Below are 24,121 nucleotides of genomic sequence, written 5' to 3' on the forward strand. Positions count from 1 at the left end.
GAAAATTGATAGAAGAATCGTCGTCTGGCTATCGCTTCCAAATTTATATCAACTCAAATTTAAGAGATATATTTAACAATATTAAAAGGGACTATTAAAATTCGGCCTATATTGATTTTCTTGTTGCCGGTTAAGTATCGTGACCTTTAAAAGCAGTTTAAAAAAGTATTATACTTTAAAACCTCGTTCACACCTTACCGGATAGCACGAACGGACGACTAATGGATGACAATAAATGTTGTCCGTTGACAAAAAAAAGTTATCCGTTGGGAGTCCGTTGATGTCCTGACCGAATAAAACGAACGTGTAACGAATCCCTAACGGACACACACCGAACATGCATCGTAAGAGAAACGGAAACGTACCGGATAGAACGGATGTCGAACTTACATCCAACGGACTAGTTCCGCATAATACGGACACCTAACGGAAGCGTACCGGATAAAACGGATGACCAAGATATACGGAAAAATTAAAGGCGACAATAATTATACATGTAAATCGCATTAATACGCAAAATGTTTCTGTGTAAATGGTTTTGGTTTGTTCTTAAAAATGCCGCATAAGGACAATGTCTGGCCTGAATAAGAGCTGCTGGATTGTGCAGACGTGCCATTACTCTAAGACCGATTATGAATAATAAGAATGAATCTTAAGAAATCTGACATACCAATAATTGTCATTTCTGACGCAAAATTTCAATTGGCATTTATCCGTTTCAGATCCGTTCATCATCCGTTTTATCCGTTATACGTCCGATAGAAGTCCGTTTCTAATTCATTCAACATCCGTTTTATCCGCTAAACTTGCGGTAAAAGTCCGTTGGTAAAATTATCTTTCAGACCTTAAACGAATGTATAACGGATACGTAACGGATACAAAACGGACACCAAACGGACGAGTACCGTACAAAACGGACGCCTAACGGACGTCAACGGACTTTTTATCCGTTGGACGTCCGTTCAAAGTTTTGAACATGCTAAAAAAAAATCATCCGGATAGAACGGACGTCGACGGATAAAACGTACACTTAATGAACCTGCAACGTATATGGACGGACGTCTAACAGATAAGAACAGACGTTTAACAACGGACATGAACGGATTGAAAAAGAGTTATCCGTTAGGCGTCCGTTCGAGCTATCCGGTAAGGTGTTACCGAGGCTTTAGATTCTTAATACACATAACAGAAAAATTATGATACTTTTTTATAGCAATATAAAAAAAATAGTTTATGTACTTTCATGCATTGACCTAAACTTCGTAGTGTTCGAAATACTGCGGATTTTCCTTAGTTTCGTATTGTATTTTACCTTTACATTTTGTATTTGAGTTCACTGACGAGTCTTTTGTAGTCGAAACGTGCATCTGGTGTACGAAACAATAAGTCTAGTATATTTGATGAGTTTTTAAAGACGACAGTTTTTTTTATACAGTTATTTTCTTTAAATACCTGCGATCTTTTGATCGTTAAAGAACTTTGCCAAACCACCGGATATACCACCGATTACAATCACAAGAACCAAGAACCAAAGGCATTTCTGAAATCAAAACAAAACACAAATACTAAAACAGCGCGTCTGGCGTAAATATAAAATTTTAATCTGGTATCTATGAGTTTATTGGTCCTTAAAAATATGATAAAAAAAGAACATGAAGTTGAAAATGATAATAGACCGAATTTGCAATTAAATGTGATTGTGATATTCTTCTTCCAGATTTTAAATACCTAAAATATAAATGAGAGTAAATAAAAAGAAATCTATTCAAAGTTAATATACAGTTTATACATCATGAAACAATTATAAAAAATCAACTTGGAATGGGATTTAGTCTTATGTAGACGAAACGCGCGTCTGGCGTACTAAATTATAATCCTTGTACCTTTGATAACTATTTACACCACTGGGTCGATGCCACTGCTGGTGGACTTTTCGTCCCCGAGGGTATCACCAACCATGAAGTCAGCACTTCGGTGTTGACAAAAATATCAATAATGTGGTCATTTTTATAAATCTACTGTTTACAAAACTTTTAATTTTTCGAAAAACTAAGAATTTTCTTATCTCAGGAATAGATTACCATAGCCGTATTTGGCACAACTTTTGGGAATTTCGGATCCTCAAAGCTCTTCAACTTCGTACTTGTTTGGCTTCATAAATATTTTGATATGAGTGTCACTGATGAGTCTTATGTAGACGAAACGCGCGTCTGGCGTACGAAATTATAATCCTGGTTCCTTTGATAACTATTATTTTAAAACCAGTTGTTGACATGCTACGGCTTATGTTATTCTCATATATGTGATGATGGCATGATACTTAACCCATAAACGGTGGAGTTGAACTTTTTATTTATATAATGAAGACATAATCTTTAAATAAGTTGAAGTGCGGTTTGAAGCTGGCATGTCAGTAACGGCTAGTTGTCTGCTCTTTAGCCGGGCTGTTGGCTTTTGGACATATTCCTCTTTTTCATTCTCATTTTTATTCCGAAATACCACACAGTCCTTTCTTAAAAAACATAAGCTTTAAAAGATCACTCATGATATATGATATTCTTCAACTTTAGTTACCATTTTCAACCTCTAATGGTTACACTACAAATATTAAACCATTTCAAATTGTTATAGTCTGCATTTCTTTTTATAATTTTTAAAGTTAAATCTTTCAAATGATCATTGTACTTTTTTCGTGGTTTATATGATCTTGGTTTTCCCCGATTCCCATCTATATACCACAAAGATTCAAAACATTTGTTGTTGCTTAGATGCTAATAATTAGATCAAAAAATGAAAAGACATGATGGGTATTTAATTTTTTTTTACATATCCAATAAAACAGATGGATCGGTGATAGTGACTTGCAATATATAATAACTTCTGTTGTCTACTTTTGACCAGCTTAAACTGGCTCGACCATTGAAGGGCGGTATTATGAAGATATACCAATAAGTTCTGTTCTTAATACGAAAAAAATCGAAAAATTGAAGATCTTTTAAACCGGTTTATAATTTTGTATCATGTTTTGGAAGATAATTGTTCAAGTATTATTATTCAAGAATATTTAACCATGTATTTGTTGGTACATAAACAAAAAAGTACCAGTTTAACTTTTTTTTTAAATTTTATCTGAAAAAAAACAAACCCTCCAAGCATTGTGATACATAGACACATTACTTGTTTTTAATGCAATTATTAATATTAGATTTTTTAATAACAACTAAAGCTCAAAAGTTAGGTAGGCTAATTTTATGTATAAACACATATACATTATATATGACATTATCTACTATATCATACTCATCTTTCATCACTCTGGAATAGATTACAATGAATATGTTGAAAATAGGCAATGATGGCATCAACCTTTTCCTCTTGCCACATGCATCACTGTTAATACTATGATGTTGAACATGAGTGACACCAGGAAAGGTCAACAGAGATCACGGACAGATAATGGTCAGACAGGGCATGTTGGACAGAATTACAGAATATATAACAATACGTTACAAACATGCGATTATTTCATACATTATTTACCGTTGTGATTTTAAAAAGAAATCCATTACTTTGTTACTTGAAGCACCACTTTACAATTTTGAATATTCCTAACAGCTTTTTACAATTCTGTCCTAAATCTAGGAATTGTCGAAGGAAACAAATATCGTGCTAAATTTTTAATAATACTTAAAAAAAACTTATAAATAATGCATACAAAACAGGCACACAATTAAGAAGGTCTTCTGTTACAAAATTATAATAGTTTTGTGGATGATGCACGCAGACAAACTGGTATGATCCCGAATTTATCCATTTTCGATATTATTTCTGTTGTTTTATACATTGAATTTCAGTTTTCCCTCTACATATTTAAGTTGTGAAACAATGGGAGACATTTACGAAGGAGTAATTCAATTATTCAGTGGATGATTGTTATGGTATCGTCAAAATCGGTGCGTGAGGATAGGATCCTGTTATGAGCATCCCCTTGTCCCTATCCGTTGTTATCATAAATCCTAGATTTTTCGATATACATGATATATATCACTTGTACGTACCATATATATACCAATATATAATATTTTGACTCTACGTATGCATGTTTACTATCAATGTGAAACTCGACTACAGAGCGAAAATCAAGATGTAAATATAACATACCTTTCTGTATTTAAACATATTTTTTTCTTGATTCTGAAAAACAAGGAAACATACTTGCAACGTATATAATTAATATTGGGACATTGAGACAGATAGATTAGACCGTTGATTTTCCCGTTTGAATGGTTTTACACTAGTAATTTTGAGGCCCTTTATAGCTTGTTGTTCGGTGTGAGCCAAGGCTCCGTGTTGAAGGCCGTACTTTAACCTATAATGGTTTAATTTTTAAATTGTTATTTGGATGGAGAGTTGTCTCATTGGCACTCACACCACATCTTCCTATATCTATCATCTTATGAATTTAATATCAACAAATATCGGTTACCATGCAACCGTCAACAATAAAAAAAAACACACAAAAAACTTGTGAAGAGTTTTGTATAATGTACTCCTTATACATTTACAATCAAGGTCATCTATACTTAACTACTAAAGTTGTCCGTTTATAATTTTTTTCAAATATTAAGAAACTAAGGTTTCAATTTCCTGAGGTAAAAATGACTTTACATGAATTTGACTATTTATTTCAGGTATTTTTGAAATATAGCTCTTCAACTGTTTCGGTACTTATACATTTTCGGATTTCAAATGTTTGGTTTGAGCGTCCACAATGAAGGTATAAATCCGGGAAAGCGCTTCGGACGTTTATTAAATGTGATGTTTTCAATTTTATCTCGTACAAGAGATTGCGCATTTGTCGAAGTTGTGAACCAGCTATTTTGCAACTGCCTAAGGGATTTTATTTAATTTGTTTTGTACACTTAGAAAAACCTTAAATTTTTTAAAATATAAATATTAAAACACACTCGCTATACACACCCGCTGTGGCTGAAATGGTTGTATACTCCTTCTGACGATGAAATTTGTAAAGTTCATAAATATCAATATTTGCTTATTTTAGTGTTTACATGGTTGATAAATTATAAAATAATAAAAATACAGGAGTATACAGGAATATAAAGAAAATTCAAAACAAAAAGTTCCTTTTCAAGGACAAAATCTAATCCCAGAACACATCACACGAATTGGAAACAACTGTCATATTCATGACTTGGTACAGGATTTTCCGTCTGTTGAAAGGAGTGGATTAAACCTGGTTTTATAGCTAACTTAATCTCTCATTTGTTTGACAGTCGCATACTTGACAACAAAATGTGAACAAAACAAACATATTACAAGGTCATGTATTGTCATTAATAGTCAGACTACAGCCACTGCGATTCCAAAAAGTTACAAGGCGTCTTATTTGAGAATTTAAATGAAGGGTCTTTTTGTAAGGTCATGGGTCAAATCAAGTTTTGGGAACTCTTTTTTCATGTTCAGTGAAATAAAGAAACGTTAACCTATTTCTGAACGATTGACTGATGATTTATGTTTTATCACACTTCCAGCACTATTTGATTTATAGTGAATATCGAATTTTATTAATTAAGGAAGTCAGAGTACTTGGAGAGAATACGTGTCCAAGTAGTATTATTATATTCAAATAACAAAAGAGCTGCAAGAGGAGTGACGAACTTTTGTTTCCGGAACTTTCGTTAATCACCTATAACATAACATGTTTTCTTTTTATTGTGACTTATTTGTATTTTTCTATAAGCTTTAAATGTAAGACATTTTTTTCTGTTAAACTAGCCCAGCTTTTATGCTTGATTGACTTTTGCCATTTTTTTAAACTCTATTTTATCAACGTATACCTTGACATAAGTAACATTTTATATAAACAAATGATTGAAAATATTGCAAACACACGATGAAGAAGCTCTTGTATGTGACATTTTATAGTTACTTAGATTCAAAACACTTACGTCAGACAATAGTTTGTATCTTATAATGATTCACATGTACACCAGGAAGCGTTGACTGTGTGCATATTTTAAGAATGAGGCACTGTCAACGCTTTTACACTCTGATGAAGTTACAAAAAGAAGCATTCAATTCTTAGATGCATCATACGAAAAAAAGGTCAAACAAGTTTATTTTATTCTTGAACTTGCATATGAAGCCACAAAATCTGCAACACGGAAAACTATGGAGAGGTGTTTGAGAAAACAGACGGCACTACAACATTTTGCTTTTTCTTGCTGGAAATAGATTATAGTTTGGGTTTCTTCCGTGCAACACATCAGTTGGTGTTTACCATTACCTAAACATTGTGGTATTTCAGGTCGTTTTTATCCGCTTTAAAATCACCGCCCAGTGTCAAACAAAGCTGACAACCCGCATGTGGCATTTACACAATTTAAACACAAATAAAACTCACATATCTGGATATAGGATCGGGTATATCAGGTCTACTTATAATCCCGCTTGGTCTCATGTCAGGAATTGTGAAAATCTGAAATAATTAATATGAAATTAAACAGAAAGATATTTTTATTCGGGTTGATTTGAAATGAATAGGTTTTTTTTCAAACTTCTGTGTGAATTTGATATGATCCATCAATTATATTGTTAGAATTTTTGCAAATATGATTTTAATTAAACTGAATTGCATAAGTTGCAATAAAATATCGTGATTTCTCAGTTACCATCAACCATTACTATATTTTACATAGTGTAATAGATATTCCGTTACGTCTAATAACTAAATTTGTTGTAAAGTGTTTTACAAAATAGAGCAATACAAAACGAATTTAGAACTTGTTAACAAAATGTATGTTGCATGCGTTTTCAATTTATCTAGAATCATATTTAGGGTAATAAAAGTTTTAGTTTCAATCTACTCATTGATGAATAGTTCATTTGTTACTCCAATTCATGAATAATAGTATTGTAAAATGTTTTTCCGTATTCGAACTCTTGAATTAGTGATTAGTGATACATTATTGCTACTAACAATTCTTATTCAGCAGGATATCTAGTTTGTTTGGACATTCCTTTCCAAAATAGATCAAAATACATATTTGCAATGTGGTATTCATAAATACATTTAAAACACACTTTTAGACAACAAGCTTCCCATGATACATTGTGTTTTGAAGACCTATCTATCCTCATGATGTCTGACTATATCTGTTTACATAGTTTCCCTATAATTGCAATATCCATTCGTTCAAGTTGACAAAACCAAAGTCAATTATACGATTCTAAACCTTGCAATTGTCTTTAAATAGTTAGGAAAGTTTGAATTACCTTAATGAGACTTTGACAGAAATAAAGATGAATTGTAAAAAAGGAGCGCCACTTCACAATCTGAAGCTATTGAAGTCACATAATGTTATGCTCGATGGTACAGTTGGTCAACTACCGGTTAAGAAGTTAAAGTGCTCAAATATTGTTTATGTTTTACACTTACTTTTGTTAACGACAATTAACATTTATTGGCATATAACATTGCTATAATATTTAGGAGATGACATACCCCCTTACCGTTTTTGTAATCTTACTCGTGAAGAAAACAAAATATATCTTAATCACTGTCTATCCCGTTAATCATAACAAATTTATAACTTGTATGTGCTTTTTAATATGCAAATAATATAATTACATTTATGATGAATAAGTATCAAGTAGTAAACAAGGTACCTTACATATAGCAGTTTGAACACATTCACTGTGTAGTGCATATCAAATGAAATGACTAATTAGGCAACAGTAGTATACCACTGTTCAAAATTCATAAATCGATTGAGAAAAAAACAAATCCGGGCTACAAACTAAAACTGAGGGAAATGTATCAAATATAAGAGAACTACGACACATCAGAGACACAACACCGAAATGTAAAACACACACACACACATACACAGAGAAACGAACTATAATGTATTAATGGCCATTTCAATGACTTGGTGCAGGGCATTTGCACCTGTTTTTTTGGCATACCAAACCTTCTGTTGTAATGGCAGTGTTAATCATAACATTAAAATGACAACGTACCACGACAGGGTTACAATAAAAATCAGATAAATGGGAGAAAATATAGGACAGAGAAACAAACAAATAATAGCCATCAAAAGATAACAGGTTAACACATATTTGTATACGCCAAACGCGCGCTACGTCAACACAAAACCATGCTCAGATGTAAAAAGTTTGAAAGCAATGACATCTACAAAGTTGAAGGTCGCCGATGACCAAAAGTTCCAAAAAGTTGTGAGGCCATTATTATCTGCCTAGGACAAAAACATCATTATTATCAAGAATAAAACATAATTTTGCAAACAGTAAATTTTATAAAATGACTACTAGTATACAATAGATATACATGATTAAACTGAAGTTGTGACTAGCTATATGATAAAAACGAATACATAACAAAATCAAGGCCCTGTTAGCCACAGTCAATGCAACGCCCAAAGTGACGTCACATTTAAATTTCTAAAACGTGTTTCAAAAATTAAGAAAGAATTTAGATGAAATTCAAGATTAGAATTGTATGACTTATCTAACTTATATTAATAACAGTGAAAATAACAATAATAATACTAATTAATATTTAATTGTAGTAGTAATTAGAAAATAAATTGTATTATCTAGCTTTGTGGGTGTTTCTTCTGATCAAACTGCAAATCAAATATATTGTGTAAATTTCGTTGATCCAAAATTAGATCTACCAAATGAACTGGATGAGAAGCATTGCAAATTAAGTATCTATCTTTATATGTAATTGGTTACAGTTGCTTAATTTTTTTTTCTCAATTTGTTTTACAACAGTATTCTTACCGAGTCCCAACTGTCTCCTGGAATATCATCAAAACCAGAATAATTCTGTCCTGTTTCCTCATTTTGATGGTTGTTATGCGTAGTATTTCGATTAGTAGGTCCAATGTCTTCTTGAACCTATTAAGCAAAATATGTGTTATGATGAATAAATAAATGATCACTTCATTAAAAGATCCATTAAAAAAAAAAAAGTGGCAAGATTATTTTCTATATATAGAAAGTCCCTTGCCAAATAGCAAAACCTTTTGCTCACACATATGAAACAAAAAAAAACCCAACAACATAAGTCTTATTCTTGACTTCAGACATGCATTTTCGTTGCAAATATCTTGTCGCATACATATCAAAGGGGTAAGGGTGTCAGGATTGATCGCAAGGAAGCCTGGACAGGGTATTCTTTTTGGCAATCCAGACTCATCGAGGTGTGTCATACGACAAGAAATACATTACAATATGCATTTAATATCTGACTTGTATATAGCCAAAATAACATTTTTTAGCAAATATTTGCAAGATGTGTATCCTAGTTTACCCACCACATTAAAGTGGGATATTCTTTTATGATGTGTTCAGGTTTTTAATACGCCCTACAGCTCATTAATTAGGTGAAATAAACTCTCTTAATCAAAATTTAGATTAGAAATATTTATCTAGACACAACGAAAATATTACTGTATCTATATGAAGCAAGACACAAACGAATTGTTACCGCTGTGTATGATGTAATTGTGTATAATATATGGTCCTATGGTAAAATGTGTATAGTAATATGGTGTAAGGGGAATGGTGTATTGGTGTAACGTGCGATAGGAAATTGTTTGAATGATGGTATACGACGTTTAAAACTAGGCAACTGATTTTTTATTTTATACATTAATTTTCAATATTGTGATCAAATTAGTTTTTTGAAAACAAATACATAATTTTGTAATCACACGCTTTCTTTGAATATAAATTGCATTACTGTGTACGGTGTATGTTTAAGATGTCTGGTTCAAAGGTGTTACGTGTATGGTGTAATGGTACAAGGAACAGAGGGTATAATGTAATAATGTATGATGAATGGTGTAATGGTGTATGCGTGGTATGGTGTTAGTGTGACGTTAACACAACCCAATGACTGTACAAGTCACCTTTTAAGTGATTTATTGTACCATCAAGCTAGAAAGAGGGATGCTATGTTTTTAAGACGTTTTTTTTTTTTTTTTATCTTTATACATAATTATTTTAACACACTCGCAATACACACCGTCTGTTGTTGAAATGGTTGTATATCCCTTCTGTCAGTGAAATTAGGAAAGTCCTGAAATAACAATATTTGCATATTTTCATGTTCATATAGATGCTACAAAATAAAATAACGAAAAAAAACGATATCAAAGGAAAACTCAAAACGAAAAGTCCCTTTACAAATGACACAACCAAAATCCTAAACACATCAAACGAATGGAAAACAATTGGCATACACCTGACTTAGTACAGGACTATCGATTTAACCAGGTTAAGCTAAGGATTTTCTTATCCCAGGAATATATCACCTAAGTCGTATTTGGCACAACGTTTTGGAATTTTGTGTCCTCATTTGTCTTCAACTTTGTATTTGTTTGGCGTTACAACTTGCTTGATCTGAGCGTCACTGATGAGTCTTATGTAGACAAAACGAGTGTCTGGCGTATTAAATTATATTCCTGGTACCTTTAATAACTATAAATAGCTGGCCTAACCTCTTAATTATATGACAGTTGCATACAATTCAATTTAATTGACAAAAGAATGTAAAAAAACCAAACAGATATAATAGGTAAATATGCCAAAAATAGGGGACAACATTGTCTTAAACACTATATCAACAAACAATTATGGCAACAAGTAAAAATAATAAGATACAGACATGTCCAATATGCAAAAAATAAAATACCAGTATACAAAAATATATCATAGCACAATAACACAATGATAGGATATATAGGTATCGAGCCACGCCAAAAGGGTTTTACCAAAAATGGACTAAACAGTAAAGGTTTATTATTTACAAAGACAAATAAAAGAACACTACAACACGTTATCAAAATGATAAACTACGTCAGTTACTAAGATTTGTGCTTCAAGACCATAATATATTAATTGTGAAATTGATACGGAATACTTATGAACAAGGTATTGGTATTTTAGAATGAATAGTTTTAGAAAAAGGGCGAGATGTTCTTTGACATTAGCCTGGTTAGACACTGGTGACGTTTTTAAGGTCTGAATAACAGCTGCAATCTGTTTAGAAACGAGTTAGAAAATGAACATTATATATGCAGGTAAAGATTCTCTATTGTTACCAAAGTGAGGAAGACTAAAATAATTAAAAACGTATGGCTTTAAATGAGAGGATATGATAAGGCCAGTGTTTAGTCCAATGTATACGAAAAATATTAATTAAGAAATTAATTCCTACTTAGGATCATGCTTCTATTTTGATATATTTAAAGTGTTGATGTTTGGTTTTTATATTTCCATTTTTTTGTCTTCACATGTCTTTATTAAAGATGTCTTAAAATGACTCATAACGTCAGATAATTATTTTTCTTAAAATGGCTCATATTAACAACAGGAAGACTCTTTCCATGAAGTAAGGATGGCCCTGAAAAGGGCCGTTTGTGAAGCTATTATTGGCACTGTTGGAGTTCAAATCGTTGTTTCGTCGTCATTCCGTGGACGTCTGGCCATTCACTTTGTTTACAAACGTCAGTGACGTTGTTTTGATTGAGAATTACACGTGTAAACATTGAACGGCTCAATTTCATCGGTAAATAAAAGAGTAATTCATTGCACAATATCAATATCAATTCGATATTCTTTTCATTTTGACAAAAATTAAAACAAACCCGATTTGTTCATATTGATTCTGTATAAGCCTTCCTGTAGTTGGTTTTGTTCTCTGTCAGCTATTGATGGTTAGTTCAAGTCATTGGTTAATAAATGTGTCATAACCTAGTTATTTGCATTTTAATCCTGCATTATGTCCTCAAACAGTGGTATTGGCTCTCGGTTACGCACGGTTTATCTTGACAAAATACGACTTACCTCGACCCAATATGATTGTACTTGAGGAACATAATACAGGATTAATATGAAAACAACTATTTAGTAGACATGTTACGAAAAGGTATATTCACGACGCTGAGGTTGACAATTTACACTTTAAATGTGGGGACTGTGTCACAACACTAAAGAGATTACCTGTGTATACTTTGTATTTTATTTAAAAAATGCATTGATCCTTTCGCAGGCAGTTCCGTATGGAACGAATATTCAATTACATTTATACGATTAGAAATAAAATACTTTCCATTATACTTTTAAGTAACTATAATAATACTGCAAAAAGTGTTGAAGGCCGTACATTGACCTATAATGATTCTTTTTTAAATTGTTATTCGGATGGAAAGTTGTCTCATCGGCACTCACACCACATCTTCCTATATCTACAGAATCCATAAATTACGGACAAATTCATCATAAATAATTTCGTCATGATGCGCCTGATACTGTTTTGACCATAAACAGTTTTTGTCCAGCTATCGTGAAACCATACATAGTTTGGCAAAGTTATTGATATCTTAAAACTTTAACCACATACTGAACCTACATATACACAGTTATAATTAAAAAAAAAAGCAAACCACATTTCGAATCTAAGTACTTAAGGAATTGCTTTAAAAAAGGAAAGCGAGTATAGGAATCGCAATAGATTTAGACTTTGACAGAAAATGAAAAAATATATAATTATGACACAAATTTTGTCATTTTTATTCGAAATAAGAAGCAATTGAAGAAAGACTTAGAAGGTTGATGTACTGTTAACCAATTCTTCTAATGATATCTAGATGAAAACATTATGTTTTACCAAATTCAAGTGTACGCCCGGGCGTTTTGACGTAAACGTAGCTACGCGCATGCAATATCAAAAGTTTCAGCTCATTTTGTATTTTCTGTATAATAGTTTGTGATTGATTGATTGTTGATTGCTTAACGTTCAGCGGCAAATATGTCATGTATGTTTAGAACAAGAAGAGGTTTGTGTAAAATATGACTCGCTACTCTTCGGTTGAACAACCCTGCAGAGTTTCAAAAGCATCGCATAATGTCTTAAGTTTTCATTTATATCTTAAAACCACCTTATGCAGATATTTTGTATTTCATAAATTCCTAAAACATTTGTGGAAATTCGCCAACCGTTTCATAAGAAAATGAGAATATGAAAAAAAAAGTGACACCGATGACCGATGGGTCTTTCCTGCTAGGAGTTTCTCTAAAACAAATATGTTTATTTTTTTTAAAATTAAATCTGTTGAATGTGTACCTATTACTACCCTACGGAGGTACCAGTTGTTATTTTCAGGGAGAGGGGGACTAGGATTAAATCTGAAAAAGGCAGGACGGGAGTTTTGAGTTAAGAAAAGGCGGAATGAGTAACTTGGCAAAAAAAACCTAAAATTTAACTTGCTTACTATGTATAGTATTATCAATCTAGAATTGAATGAACTTGTATAACCCTCAGCCCCCCCCCCCCCCACCTTTTCTAGACCACCCACTCCTACGCACGTACAGTAACACCTTTTATGTCTTATGACAGGTTTTAGCCAGCAATGATATCACAAAAGCAATTGTCGTATAAGATGTTAAATACATAATGATGTTCTAGGAAAATGTAATTTGAACTAACCAAGACGCACAGGATTTAAATTTTACCTATTTAAATCTATAATCAATGTTTTGACACCGTCCCCAAATTTTAAGTCTAATTTGTCAGCCTCAGCGTCGAGAATATACCTTTTCGTAACAAGTCTAATAAAACGTCAATAGAAGTTGCACATAATGTAAATGAGTGAAATTCGCTTAATAGACAAAATAAAATACAGATTGATTCCGCAATGAGGCATAACATTAAGAATTCATTTTCAAATTAGGAAGAATATTAATTGATTTGTTACAACATTTTGATATGGTCTGAGCTTTAACCTTTCTCGTTATTAATTGCCCCTATACAAAGCAAATTAAACTCACATATCTGTGTGTTGGAACGTGTATACCAGGTCTCAGCATAAACCCACTTGATGTTACGTCAGCCATTGTGAAAACCTAGAATAAATGATATGAAATAACACAGAAAAATATTGATATTCTTGATTGTATTACAAGTTTTGTTTTAAAAATTTCTGTGTGATTTTGTTTTGATTTGCCATACCTTTATCTCAACTCTTGCAAGGATGATATAAATAAAACCTAATTGCATTATTTGCAATTACAAATAGTGATTTCTCTTACCCTCTTCCATAACTATATTTTCATAGCGCTATATATATTCTCAAACGTCTAACACAGTATTTATTGAAAGGTGGTTTACAAACATGGGTAATTAAAACTAATCGCGAAATTTAATGTAAAAGAATATTAGGAACATTTCTCGTGACTCCATCTCATGGTTTCATAGTCCATTTGCTAATCCCGTTTGTGAATTATTGTTTAAGGTTTTATATATTCGAATTCTTGGATAAGTGATTCATCCTATAAATATTGATAGTAATTCGATTCAGCAAGATATTATGTTTACTTCGACATCCTCTCCAAATAAATAAAAATAAATATGATTAATGTGGTATTAATTAATACATTTTAGACACAATTTTTGTCAACATGCTTCCTTTGTATAGAACAACTTAAACTTGTTATTAACAGCTACATTGTGCCCTGTGCCATGATGCCATGCATTTCTATCCTCAGGATGTCTGACTATATCTGTTAACACATTTTCCCTATAATCGTAATATCCATTCGATTAAGTTGATACAACCAAAGTCAATTATACAATTGTAAACTGTGCAATTTTCTAATCTACTTAGCTGAAAAATTAAATAACCTCAACGATACTTTTACTTAAAGACCTAAAAAACCAAATACAAGAATTTCAGATAGAAAAGTATCGTGACACGGCTTATAGTAATGTGAATTCACACTCAAATATAAGAGAAAACAAACGACACAACAGAAATTCAACGTTAAAATGTATCACACACAGAAACGAACTATAATATAACAATGACCATATGCATGACTTGGTACAGGACATTATTAAAGACAAAATAGTGGGTTGAACCTGGTTTTGTGGCATTTGATAATAAATATAAAACTTGTATGTGCTTTTTAATATACAAAAAAATAGAATTACCTTTAATTTATAATGAATAAGTATCATTGCTCAGTGTGTCTGTGATGTTTCTTGTGTACTATTATTTTTCTAATTGTCTTTTTCATTGTTAGCGATGGCGTTGTCAGTTTATTTTCGATTTATGAGTTTAACTGTTCCTCTGGTATCTTTTGCTCATCTTTTATTTAACTAGATACCTTACATATAGCATTTTGAACACATTCACTGAGTAGTGCATATCAAATGAAATGACTTAAGAATTGCAAATTACAGTATCTATCGTTATACATTATTGATTACAGTTGCTTGAATTTTTTTTCCGATTTGGTTAACAACAGTATCAATTACCGAGTCCCAACTGTCTTCTTGAATATTCTGAACACCAAAATACGTGTTTCCTCCTTCCTCATTCTGATAGTTGGTTTGCATAGTATTTTGATTAGTAGTTTCGATTTCTGCTTGAACCTATGAAGCAAAATATGTGTTATGATAAATACCAGAAATAGTCCAGTCAATCTAGCATGAATTTTACCCTAACCTTAAGGTACTTGCAACAGAAGATTTTCAAGTTTTAATCTTAAGCATTATACCCTTGATATAAAAGTCCCATAAAATCTCCTGAGGAAGAATAAAAAAATTACGATTGAAAATTCCTATGGAGATTTGCATTGAAAAGTCAGATAACTGTGCAAAAAGGCAGAAATATCAATAAAAGTTAATACAAAATTATATCTTTACCACTTCTATTCAACAGAATGTATTGATTATTGATATTTGAGTTGTCTATAGAAAATCACAAACAACTCTATAGGTGTTTCCATATCTTTTATCAAGCTACAATCTAGATTTCGTAATTCATTAGTTGACCATTTACCGAATTTTTCAACATGTCAAGGTAAAGAATCTCAAATTTAATAAAAACAATTAAGCATATATTCTTCTTTATGTGGTTTAAAGTTTCTTTCAACAGGTAAGATGCTGAAAAAATATAAAATACAGTTATAAACAATACCAAATTTTCACATTATTTTTTGAAAATGGTCACCAAGCCACAAATTTGCAATTTCTTTTATGACAATTGCACCCCCAAAAAAATAAAAATACCTACAACACTTTGGTTTTGTACATTTCATGAGCAGAAAATTATTTATTATAGTCAAATACGAACTTATAACCCCATCAAAGTATCCTACTTTACATAAATTTAAAGAAAATCAACCAAAAACTGACCCAAAAAAGACTCATTTTTGCGGAGTGCTCTCCCCTTCCAATGTTAATTCCCATAGGAAATTAAAAGTGCTGATTTTGAGTTTTCCCCAAGTTAGATTATATGGGACTTTTTTCTGTGTATATTTGGGGCTTAATGCTTAAGATTAGAACTAACACATTTTCTGTTGCAATTAGTTTGAGGTTAAAACTTAGTTTGACTCGACTAAACATGAATAAAATGCTATGCCTTCATTAAATGTTTCATGTGGCCATATTCTTGACTTCAGACATGCGTTTTTGTTGTATACACACCAAAAGGGGGTTGGTTGTCAGGATGTTTCAAAAGGAAGCCAGTACGTGTCTTTCTTTTGGACAATCCAGACACCTCGAGGTGTGTCATACGGCAAGAAAAACATTTTAATATGCATTGTCTGACTAGTTTATCGCAAAAACAAAAGTATTTTACAAAATATTTTCAAGATTTGTATCCTATTTTACCCACCATACTAAAGATGAATATTATTTTATAATGTGTTCAGATTTTAATACGCTCTACAGCTCATTAATAATGTGAAATAAAACACACTAATTGATTTAAATCTAAATTTAAGATTAGAAATATTTATCTAGACACAACGAAAATATTAATGTATCTTCATGAAGCAAGACACATTGTTACCGCCGATTTGAAGTGCCAAGTTTACCAAACACAAAACTAAATTACTGCCCTTGTACGTCATTGGCGTGTAGGGCAGTTACACAGATAAACCACTTTTATCGGTCATTGTCAATTTTCTGTTGTGTGCCCCATGTCTGTTGATTTATACTAGACTCTACCTCTATAGTTCTTCTCCATGTCATTTGGTCATCCTCTCTTTCTTTTACCTTCTGAGATTCAGTGGAGTGCTGCCTGTGTGATAGCCTCCTAGGCTTTCCGTATGACATGCCCTATCCACCTTCATCGTTTTCTCATTATAGTTGTGGCTATATCTTGTTGTTTGCATCTGTTGAAAAGGTACTCGTTTGAAAATTTTTGTTGCTTGAAGATTCCCAGAATCCTTCTCAAACATTTGGTATAGAATAAAGCAACAGTAGTATACATCAGTTCGAATCTCATAAATCTATAGAAAACAACTAATCCGGGTTACAAACGAAAACTAAGGGAAACTCATTAAATATAAGAGGAAAACAACGACACAACATAGAAAATCAGACTGCTTATTTTGGTCGTGTTCAGTCATCCTTCAACATTCTGAACCATACAAAAGTACAGGTAAAACATAGCTGCTGTAAAGTTTGAGTGTGGTTTGGATGGCATACTGACCAGATCTCCATACAGCCTGCATGTTGTAGAGGCCTGACCTTGCCTTTGATAGTCGTCTTTTGATGTCCTATTCTGCTCCGTCGTTGGTAGTAAGAGTACTGCCAAGGTATGTAAAGGTATCAAGATGTGATAATGTTTTTCAGGCTATAAGTCGTCGGCAAAATCAAGGTCTTCTAAAGTGGTGAAGGTGCCCATCATAACGTTACGACAAAAGAGCTGATTTCAGCTTCCAAATTGTGAACTTTCCATTTCTATGTAGCAACATTCCAGCAGCGACTGCATACGTCTCCAAATTGATACAATATTCCTAGGCTTGTATTTCCTATTATGATTTCCTTGATAGAGGTTTGCTACTCACAAGGAAGCTATTAAATCAAGAGTTCCAAATGGTGAAGTTGAAATCATCCCTTCGAAAATTTAACGGACGCCATCACGAGTTGGTTCGTTATGGAATAACAGTTTTCTTTCATTCGGCTAGTATACCGTATATAGATGTAAATAATTAAGAGATGAACGAATATAAAATGTAATCGGGAGTCATGTACATGTTGCCCGCAAAAAAAAGGAGAATATGTATACATGAAGGCCGAAGTTTGATTTCCAATTCAGTGTGAATCAATAAGATTTTCAAAATTCTACACACTAATGTGTTAGATTTGGCTTAGTTCACAAGTGTTATGAAGAGTTTTACATTATTAAACTCTTCTCACATGTGTCCTTTTATTTATAGATATATTAACAAAACTTGGCTTCACAATATTTGTTTTGAAAGTTTTAATTTGCGTCATGATGATTTGTGGTACTTCAGTCTAATAAACAGAAGGAAGGATTATTTCTTCTATAAACGTATCAAAGATAGAAAGTAAACCTCAATTTGACAACAACACATATGAGCTATCAAAGAATTTGATTTTTATATGAATTATAGTTTACATTCTAATCAGGAAAAATTACTTTAAATTCATCATTATTTTGTGCTCTAGTTCATTGTAAACTTGTATTGTCTTGGTTGATTCTTCAAAAGTATGGATACAAAAGTCAATATGGTGTTATAATCTTGACCACTATATGATTATCATTGCCTATAATTACTTTAAACTTTCTATATGATTTGGTTTATAGAAGTGTTATTTACCGAGTCCAAACTGTCTCCTGGCATGGTTTGAAACGGTCCACTATCTGTAAAACACCGACGTTCCATTAAACCATCCCAATTTTTAGAATATCCAGTAATTCGACGAGTAGCTTCATTTTCTTCTCCAGTCTATAAAGCACAATATGAGTTGGGAGTAAAAAATAAAAAACTTAAATATAAAGTATAAAATCTATAAAAGATAAATTACAAATTAAAAAATGACATAGATTTTTTCAATATTTATTAGAAATATGTGTTCGATATAATTATATCGGGTACAACAGTTTTTTAGGAATACATACTTTTTAATATAAAAAATTAAAAACTATTTCAAAATCCACAAAATCTGCATCGAAGATTGTTTCATATATATTTTCTTGGGAGAAACACACCAGGTTTATTTGGACCTCTTATATAGAGACTTTTCTGGGTGTCATTAAACATCTCAATTTTTAAAAGGTGTAATACCACCATTGATTTTCCCCTATGAGTCTTTGTTCAATTTGCACTTTTCAAAAAATTGTGCAGAATTTATCTTTGTTCCAAATAAGGAAATACTTGGCAGGAGTAAAGTTTTATCCTGTCCAGTTCTATAGAAAAAGTTTCACCTAACATTTCATTGCATATAAGAAAATAACCATCATTGGAAGTTAACCAATCAAATTTCTCCCCTTATTCTATCTGTGTACAAGGTTTAGTCACCATGTAATTGCAAGATTACAAAATTTTCTATAGAAATCACAAATAAAAAATAATGGTTTTATGAAATACCCAAGACATATGTTTATGACACAGAAATAGTTTTACTGCAATAAAATGTAGGATTAATTACCTACAACGGTCAAATTCAAGGGAATATTTTTTTAGACCTACTTTCGTATGCAACCGGATGTGACGTACCATGATTTGGTGGTATTACACCTAAAGGATTCTCTGATTTTCTTAAATCTAGCCCAATATTCCAAAGGGAAACTTGGTTTTGAAGAATATCTTATTTTCAGAAGGTTTATGAATGCATACGCATACTCTAAAAAAAGAGTTTAAATATGTTATAAAGAGTTTTACATTATTAAACTCTTCTCAACAGTGTCCTTTTATTTTATAGATATATTAACAAAACTTGGCTTTACAATATTTGTTTTGAAAGATTTAATTTGCGTTATGACGACTTGTGGTACTTCAGTCAAATAAACAGAAGGAATGATTGTTTCTTCTATAAACGTATCAAAGATGGAATATTAAAAAGTTAACCCCCATTTGACAACAACACATATGAGCTATCAAAGAATTTGATTTTTATGTAAATTATAGTTTGCATTTTAATCAGGGCAAATGACTTTAAATTCATCATTGTTTTGTGCTCTAGTTCATTGTAAATTTGTATTGTTGGTTGATTCTTCAAAAGTATGGATACAAAAGTCAATATGGTGTTATAATCTTGACCACTATATGATTATCATTGCCTATAGTGACTTTAAACTTTCTATATGATTTGGTTTATAGAAGTGTTATTTACCGAGTCCAAACTGTCTCCTGGCATGGTTTGAAACGGTCCACTATCTGTAAAACACCGACGTTCCATTAAACCATCCCAATTTTTAGAATATCCAGTAATTCGACGAGAAGCTTCATTTTCTTCTCCAGTCTATAAAACACAATATGAGTTGGAAGTAAAAACCAAACTCTTAAATATATAGTATAATTTCTATAGACGATAAATTACAAATAAAAAAATGACATACATTTTTTCTGTATTTATTAGAATTATGTGTACGATATAATTATATCGGGTACACCAGTTTTTTTGAGGAACTCATACTTTTTAATGTAAAGAAATTATAGATAGTTCAAAAGCCACACAATCTACATTATAGATTGTTTCATATATATTTTCTTTAAAGAAACACACCAGCTTCATTTGGTCCTCTTATATAGAGACTTATTTTTGTATCATGACGCATCTCAATTTTTAAGGATTTTTTTCTGGTTTTCTTTAATCTAGCCCAATGTTCTACAGGGAAACTTGGTTATGAAGAATATCTTATTTTCAGAAGTTTTATGAATACATACGCATACTCTCAAAAGAACCCATTTTATGAAGAGTTTTACATTATTAAACTCTTCTCACAAATGTCCCTTTATTCTATAGATATATTAACAAAACTTGTCTTCACAATTTTTGTTTTGAACGTTTTAATTTGCGTTATATTATTATTATCTATCAAAGAATTTGATTTTTATGTAAATTATAGTTTGCATTTTAAGAAGGGAAAACGACTTTACATTCATCATTATTTTGTGCTTTAGATCATTGTTAATTGGCATCATCTTGGTTGATTCTTTGAAAGAATGACATAGCATTCTGGAATAAAAAACCTGCATATAGTGCAGAGAAAATGATGGATTACACTTGTTTTTATAACCAGATAAATTTTTCACCTGTATGGAAGTGGCATAGAAATTGGTAATGTTGACAACAACGTTTAAGCGAAACTTACAGACATAATAGGTTGAAATGACACAAATATGGAAACAACAGTCAATATGGTGTTATAATATTGATCACTATAAGATTATCATTGCCTACAATTACGATATACTTTCTATTCGATTTAGTTGATAATAGTATTATTTACCGAGTTAAAGCTGTTTTCTGGAATGGTTTGAAACGGTCCACTATCTGTAAAACCACGATGTTCCATTGTCTCATTTCTATTTCTAGAATACCCAGTAATTCGACTAGAAGCTTCATTTTCGTCTCCAGTCTATAAAGCACAATATGTGATGGCGATAAAAAACTAAAAATTTAAATACATAGGGCAACTTCTATAGAAGATAAATTTCATTCTATAAATTGTCATTTTCGCCATGGCGTTGTCAGTTTATTTTCGAGTTTCGAGTTAGACTGTCCCTATAGTATCTTCCGTCCCTCTTTTACAAATTAAAGTTGCATAAATGTTTTTCTATATCTATAACAAATATGAGTACGATAAAATGATATTGGGTACAACAGTGTTTTTAGGGACAACTTGATTTTTAAAAGTGAAGAAATTGTAAATAGTATGAAATAGTTATCAAAGGTACCAGGATTATAAAGCCACAAATAATGGGAGATGTTATGGAAATAATTGTGAAAATCGTGATACAAGCATGAAATTTGGTAGAAAGGTTGACTAAACGAAACAAAAAACAATCAGCTGCTGGCCATGAACAATTTTCATTTTTTCAAGATGGCCACTGCGTACGTTGAAAATGGCATTATATCCCATTTGCTACATTTCGGTGATCCTTTGAAAGCTGTGTTATAGGTAAAATCCAAAGTAAGTTCTGATAAAACGTAAATTACAGTTCCTAAAGTATGATGAAAGAATATTAAAATGACAAAAAAGCGACTTCCGGTTCCAAAAAGGCGGCAAAATTGTTGAAGAAGGCTACATATCGTAAATTCTTTAATAGCTGTGTTGTAGGTAAAATCCAATGTAAGTTTGTATAAACGTAGATTACTGTTCCTAAAGTACGACGAAACTATTTTTTTTCATTTTCTTCTAATTAACAAGAAATATCACTGACATTGTAAAGTTCAAATAACTAGTTTGGTTAGAAAAAGCAGGTTGCATTTCTTGAAATTATTTTTGCCAATTCCCAAAACCGTACAAGGGTGGCTAGAACGTTTGCGTTTACAATTTTTAACACGACTTGATTTTTCTTATCCGAATTTCAAAAGTTCCTGAAACGAGGGTGCAACGGCAGCCAACGAAGTCCATTGTGGTTTCCAACTGATATTGTTTGTGTTTGTGTTTTTTCTTTCTTCCAAACCCAGTGCTCATGACTTGGTACGAGTACCTGTCGAATGCATAAATCAGATTTAGCCCACCTTGATATTCTTCTCTTTTGATGTGCTCCGGAAGAGAACAACTGGTAGGCGGAAAAGCATCATAAGGTTGCTGCTTCCTGACAAATGATTCAAATCGTTCCTTGTTAACATTAAGTGTTAATGTTGCCGCACCTGAAGCAAGCAAATGCTTCTATGATGTCCATGTCTGTGTCTTCATACTAAATTAAAGCGAGCAAAACATCCGTTACATCTGGAAATACTTCCCATGTCTGCCAAGCTTATCTCTGCACTTTCCCACCAGATGATTACACAGTGTCACATTCAAAGAATTCATGGAAGGAAAGAATAGCAGCTGCTCGAGGACAAAACACATCTGATATGGTATATACATGAAACTATCGAAAGTATGCCCTCAAAAACTTTTCCACACCTTATACAAAGGAAGTTTCAATCCCTAGTACTACTACATCTGTGTCGGAATTACTGAAAATTACTAATATTTTTTGCACGTAGTTGCCTGGAATAAACCAACAACAATAATTTATGCGTCAGAATTTGGATCAGTTGATGGCACATCGCACAATGTTTCAAGTATATCCATTTGCTGCGATTTTACAACACTGTTTAAAGTGACACCCTTAGACAAAGACAGAGGAGTAATTTGGTTTTCGTATAGCAGAATCTTCCAAATCAAACTGTCTACTCTGAGAAGAAATGAAAAGTCTAGAAAAGATCGTAATCACTTTTCCTGTTCTTCAGCTTTGTATTTTGACAAAGACATTTCCAGTTTCATTTTACGGCTATAATAGGAAATGGTTCTCTTTTATCTGGTTTTAAAAGCATATTTTCCTTCGATTTGCATTTGTTTCAAAAGATCTTCGTATTGTTTGAACCCAATATCTTCGAGTTTATTTACATATCTCAACTGCCTCGGAGTCAACAATTTTCTTAAAAGAGTCAACTTTGTACAAATCAGACGAATGTTCTAGGAAAGAGTAAAATCAGAAAATGGATTTTTAAAACTCTTTCATCACTTTAGACAGCCTTTGGTGCTTTTCTAATTCGAACATAATTTATAACAAACCTTTCTTCGAGTGTCCGTTGATAAAATTTTAAAATATAAGAAAGTAGGTTTTCAGCCCCCCTCTGTCAATATATGTATTTGCCTATATTTATTGGTCTGTTTTGGTCGATTAGCTCTTAAACTGTTAAGGATATTATACATTCGTTACTACTTTTGAAAAACAGCAGCTGTACTTCGATACAGATTTCATCGTAACAGCTTTGCTTAACGATAATTGTCCTGATTTAACTATTCAATTGAACGAAAGACATTCATTTGCATATCTAGTACCAAAGTATCATTGTATGCGATAGTAATATGTCGTCTATATGCTTTTAAGTAATCGATGTTAAAAACATAATAATCTAGAGCATTAAACGATTATTAATAATACCAAAGTATGTGCTGATACTCGTTTTAATAATAAATATCTTCTCAACAAACTTGAAGCATTACTGTGTGTAAAAAAGAGTTTTCATTAAAACAAGTACCCCATATAGATAAACATTTGAGCCTCAGTCACACCTTAA

The 24,121-nt window shown here is 32.0% G+C and overlaps 1 protein-coding gene across 1 annotated transcript in view; it reads right to left on the reverse strand.

Moving 5' to 3' along the window:
* Window positions 1-6,403: 6,403 nt before the first annotated feature.
* LOC134711078 (uncharacterized) overlaps window positions 6,404-24,121 on the reverse strand; it is a 70,103-nt gene continuing 52,385 nt past the window's right edge. Inside the window, exons 10-17 of the mRNA XM_063571511.1 lie at window positions 21,330-21,458; window positions 20,210-20,338; window positions 18,694-18,822; window positions 15,374-15,490; window positions 13,885-13,959; window positions 10,079-10,132; window positions 8,830-8,946; window positions 6,404-6,499 (exon numbers count right to left, since the gene is read on the reverse strand). Coding sequence (XP_063427581.1) covers window positions 6,404-6,499; window positions 8,830-8,946; window positions 10,079-10,132; window positions 13,885-13,959; window positions 15,374-15,490; window positions 18,694-18,822; window positions 20,210-20,338; window positions 21,330-21,458 — 846 coding nt within the window. The remainder of the gene's footprint in view (window positions 6,500-8,829; window positions 8,947-10,078; window positions 10,133-13,884; window positions 13,960-15,373; window positions 15,491-18,693; window positions 18,823-20,209; window positions 20,339-21,329; window positions 21,459-24,121) is intronic.

This window comes from Mytilus trossulus, chromosome 3 (assembly GCF_036588685.1).
Source record: "Mytilus trossulus isolate FHL-02 chromosome 3, PNRI_Mtr1.1.1.hap1, whole genome shotgun sequence".
NCBI lineage: Eukaryota > Metazoa > Mollusca > Bivalvia > Mytilida > Mytilidae > Mytilus > Mytilus trossulus.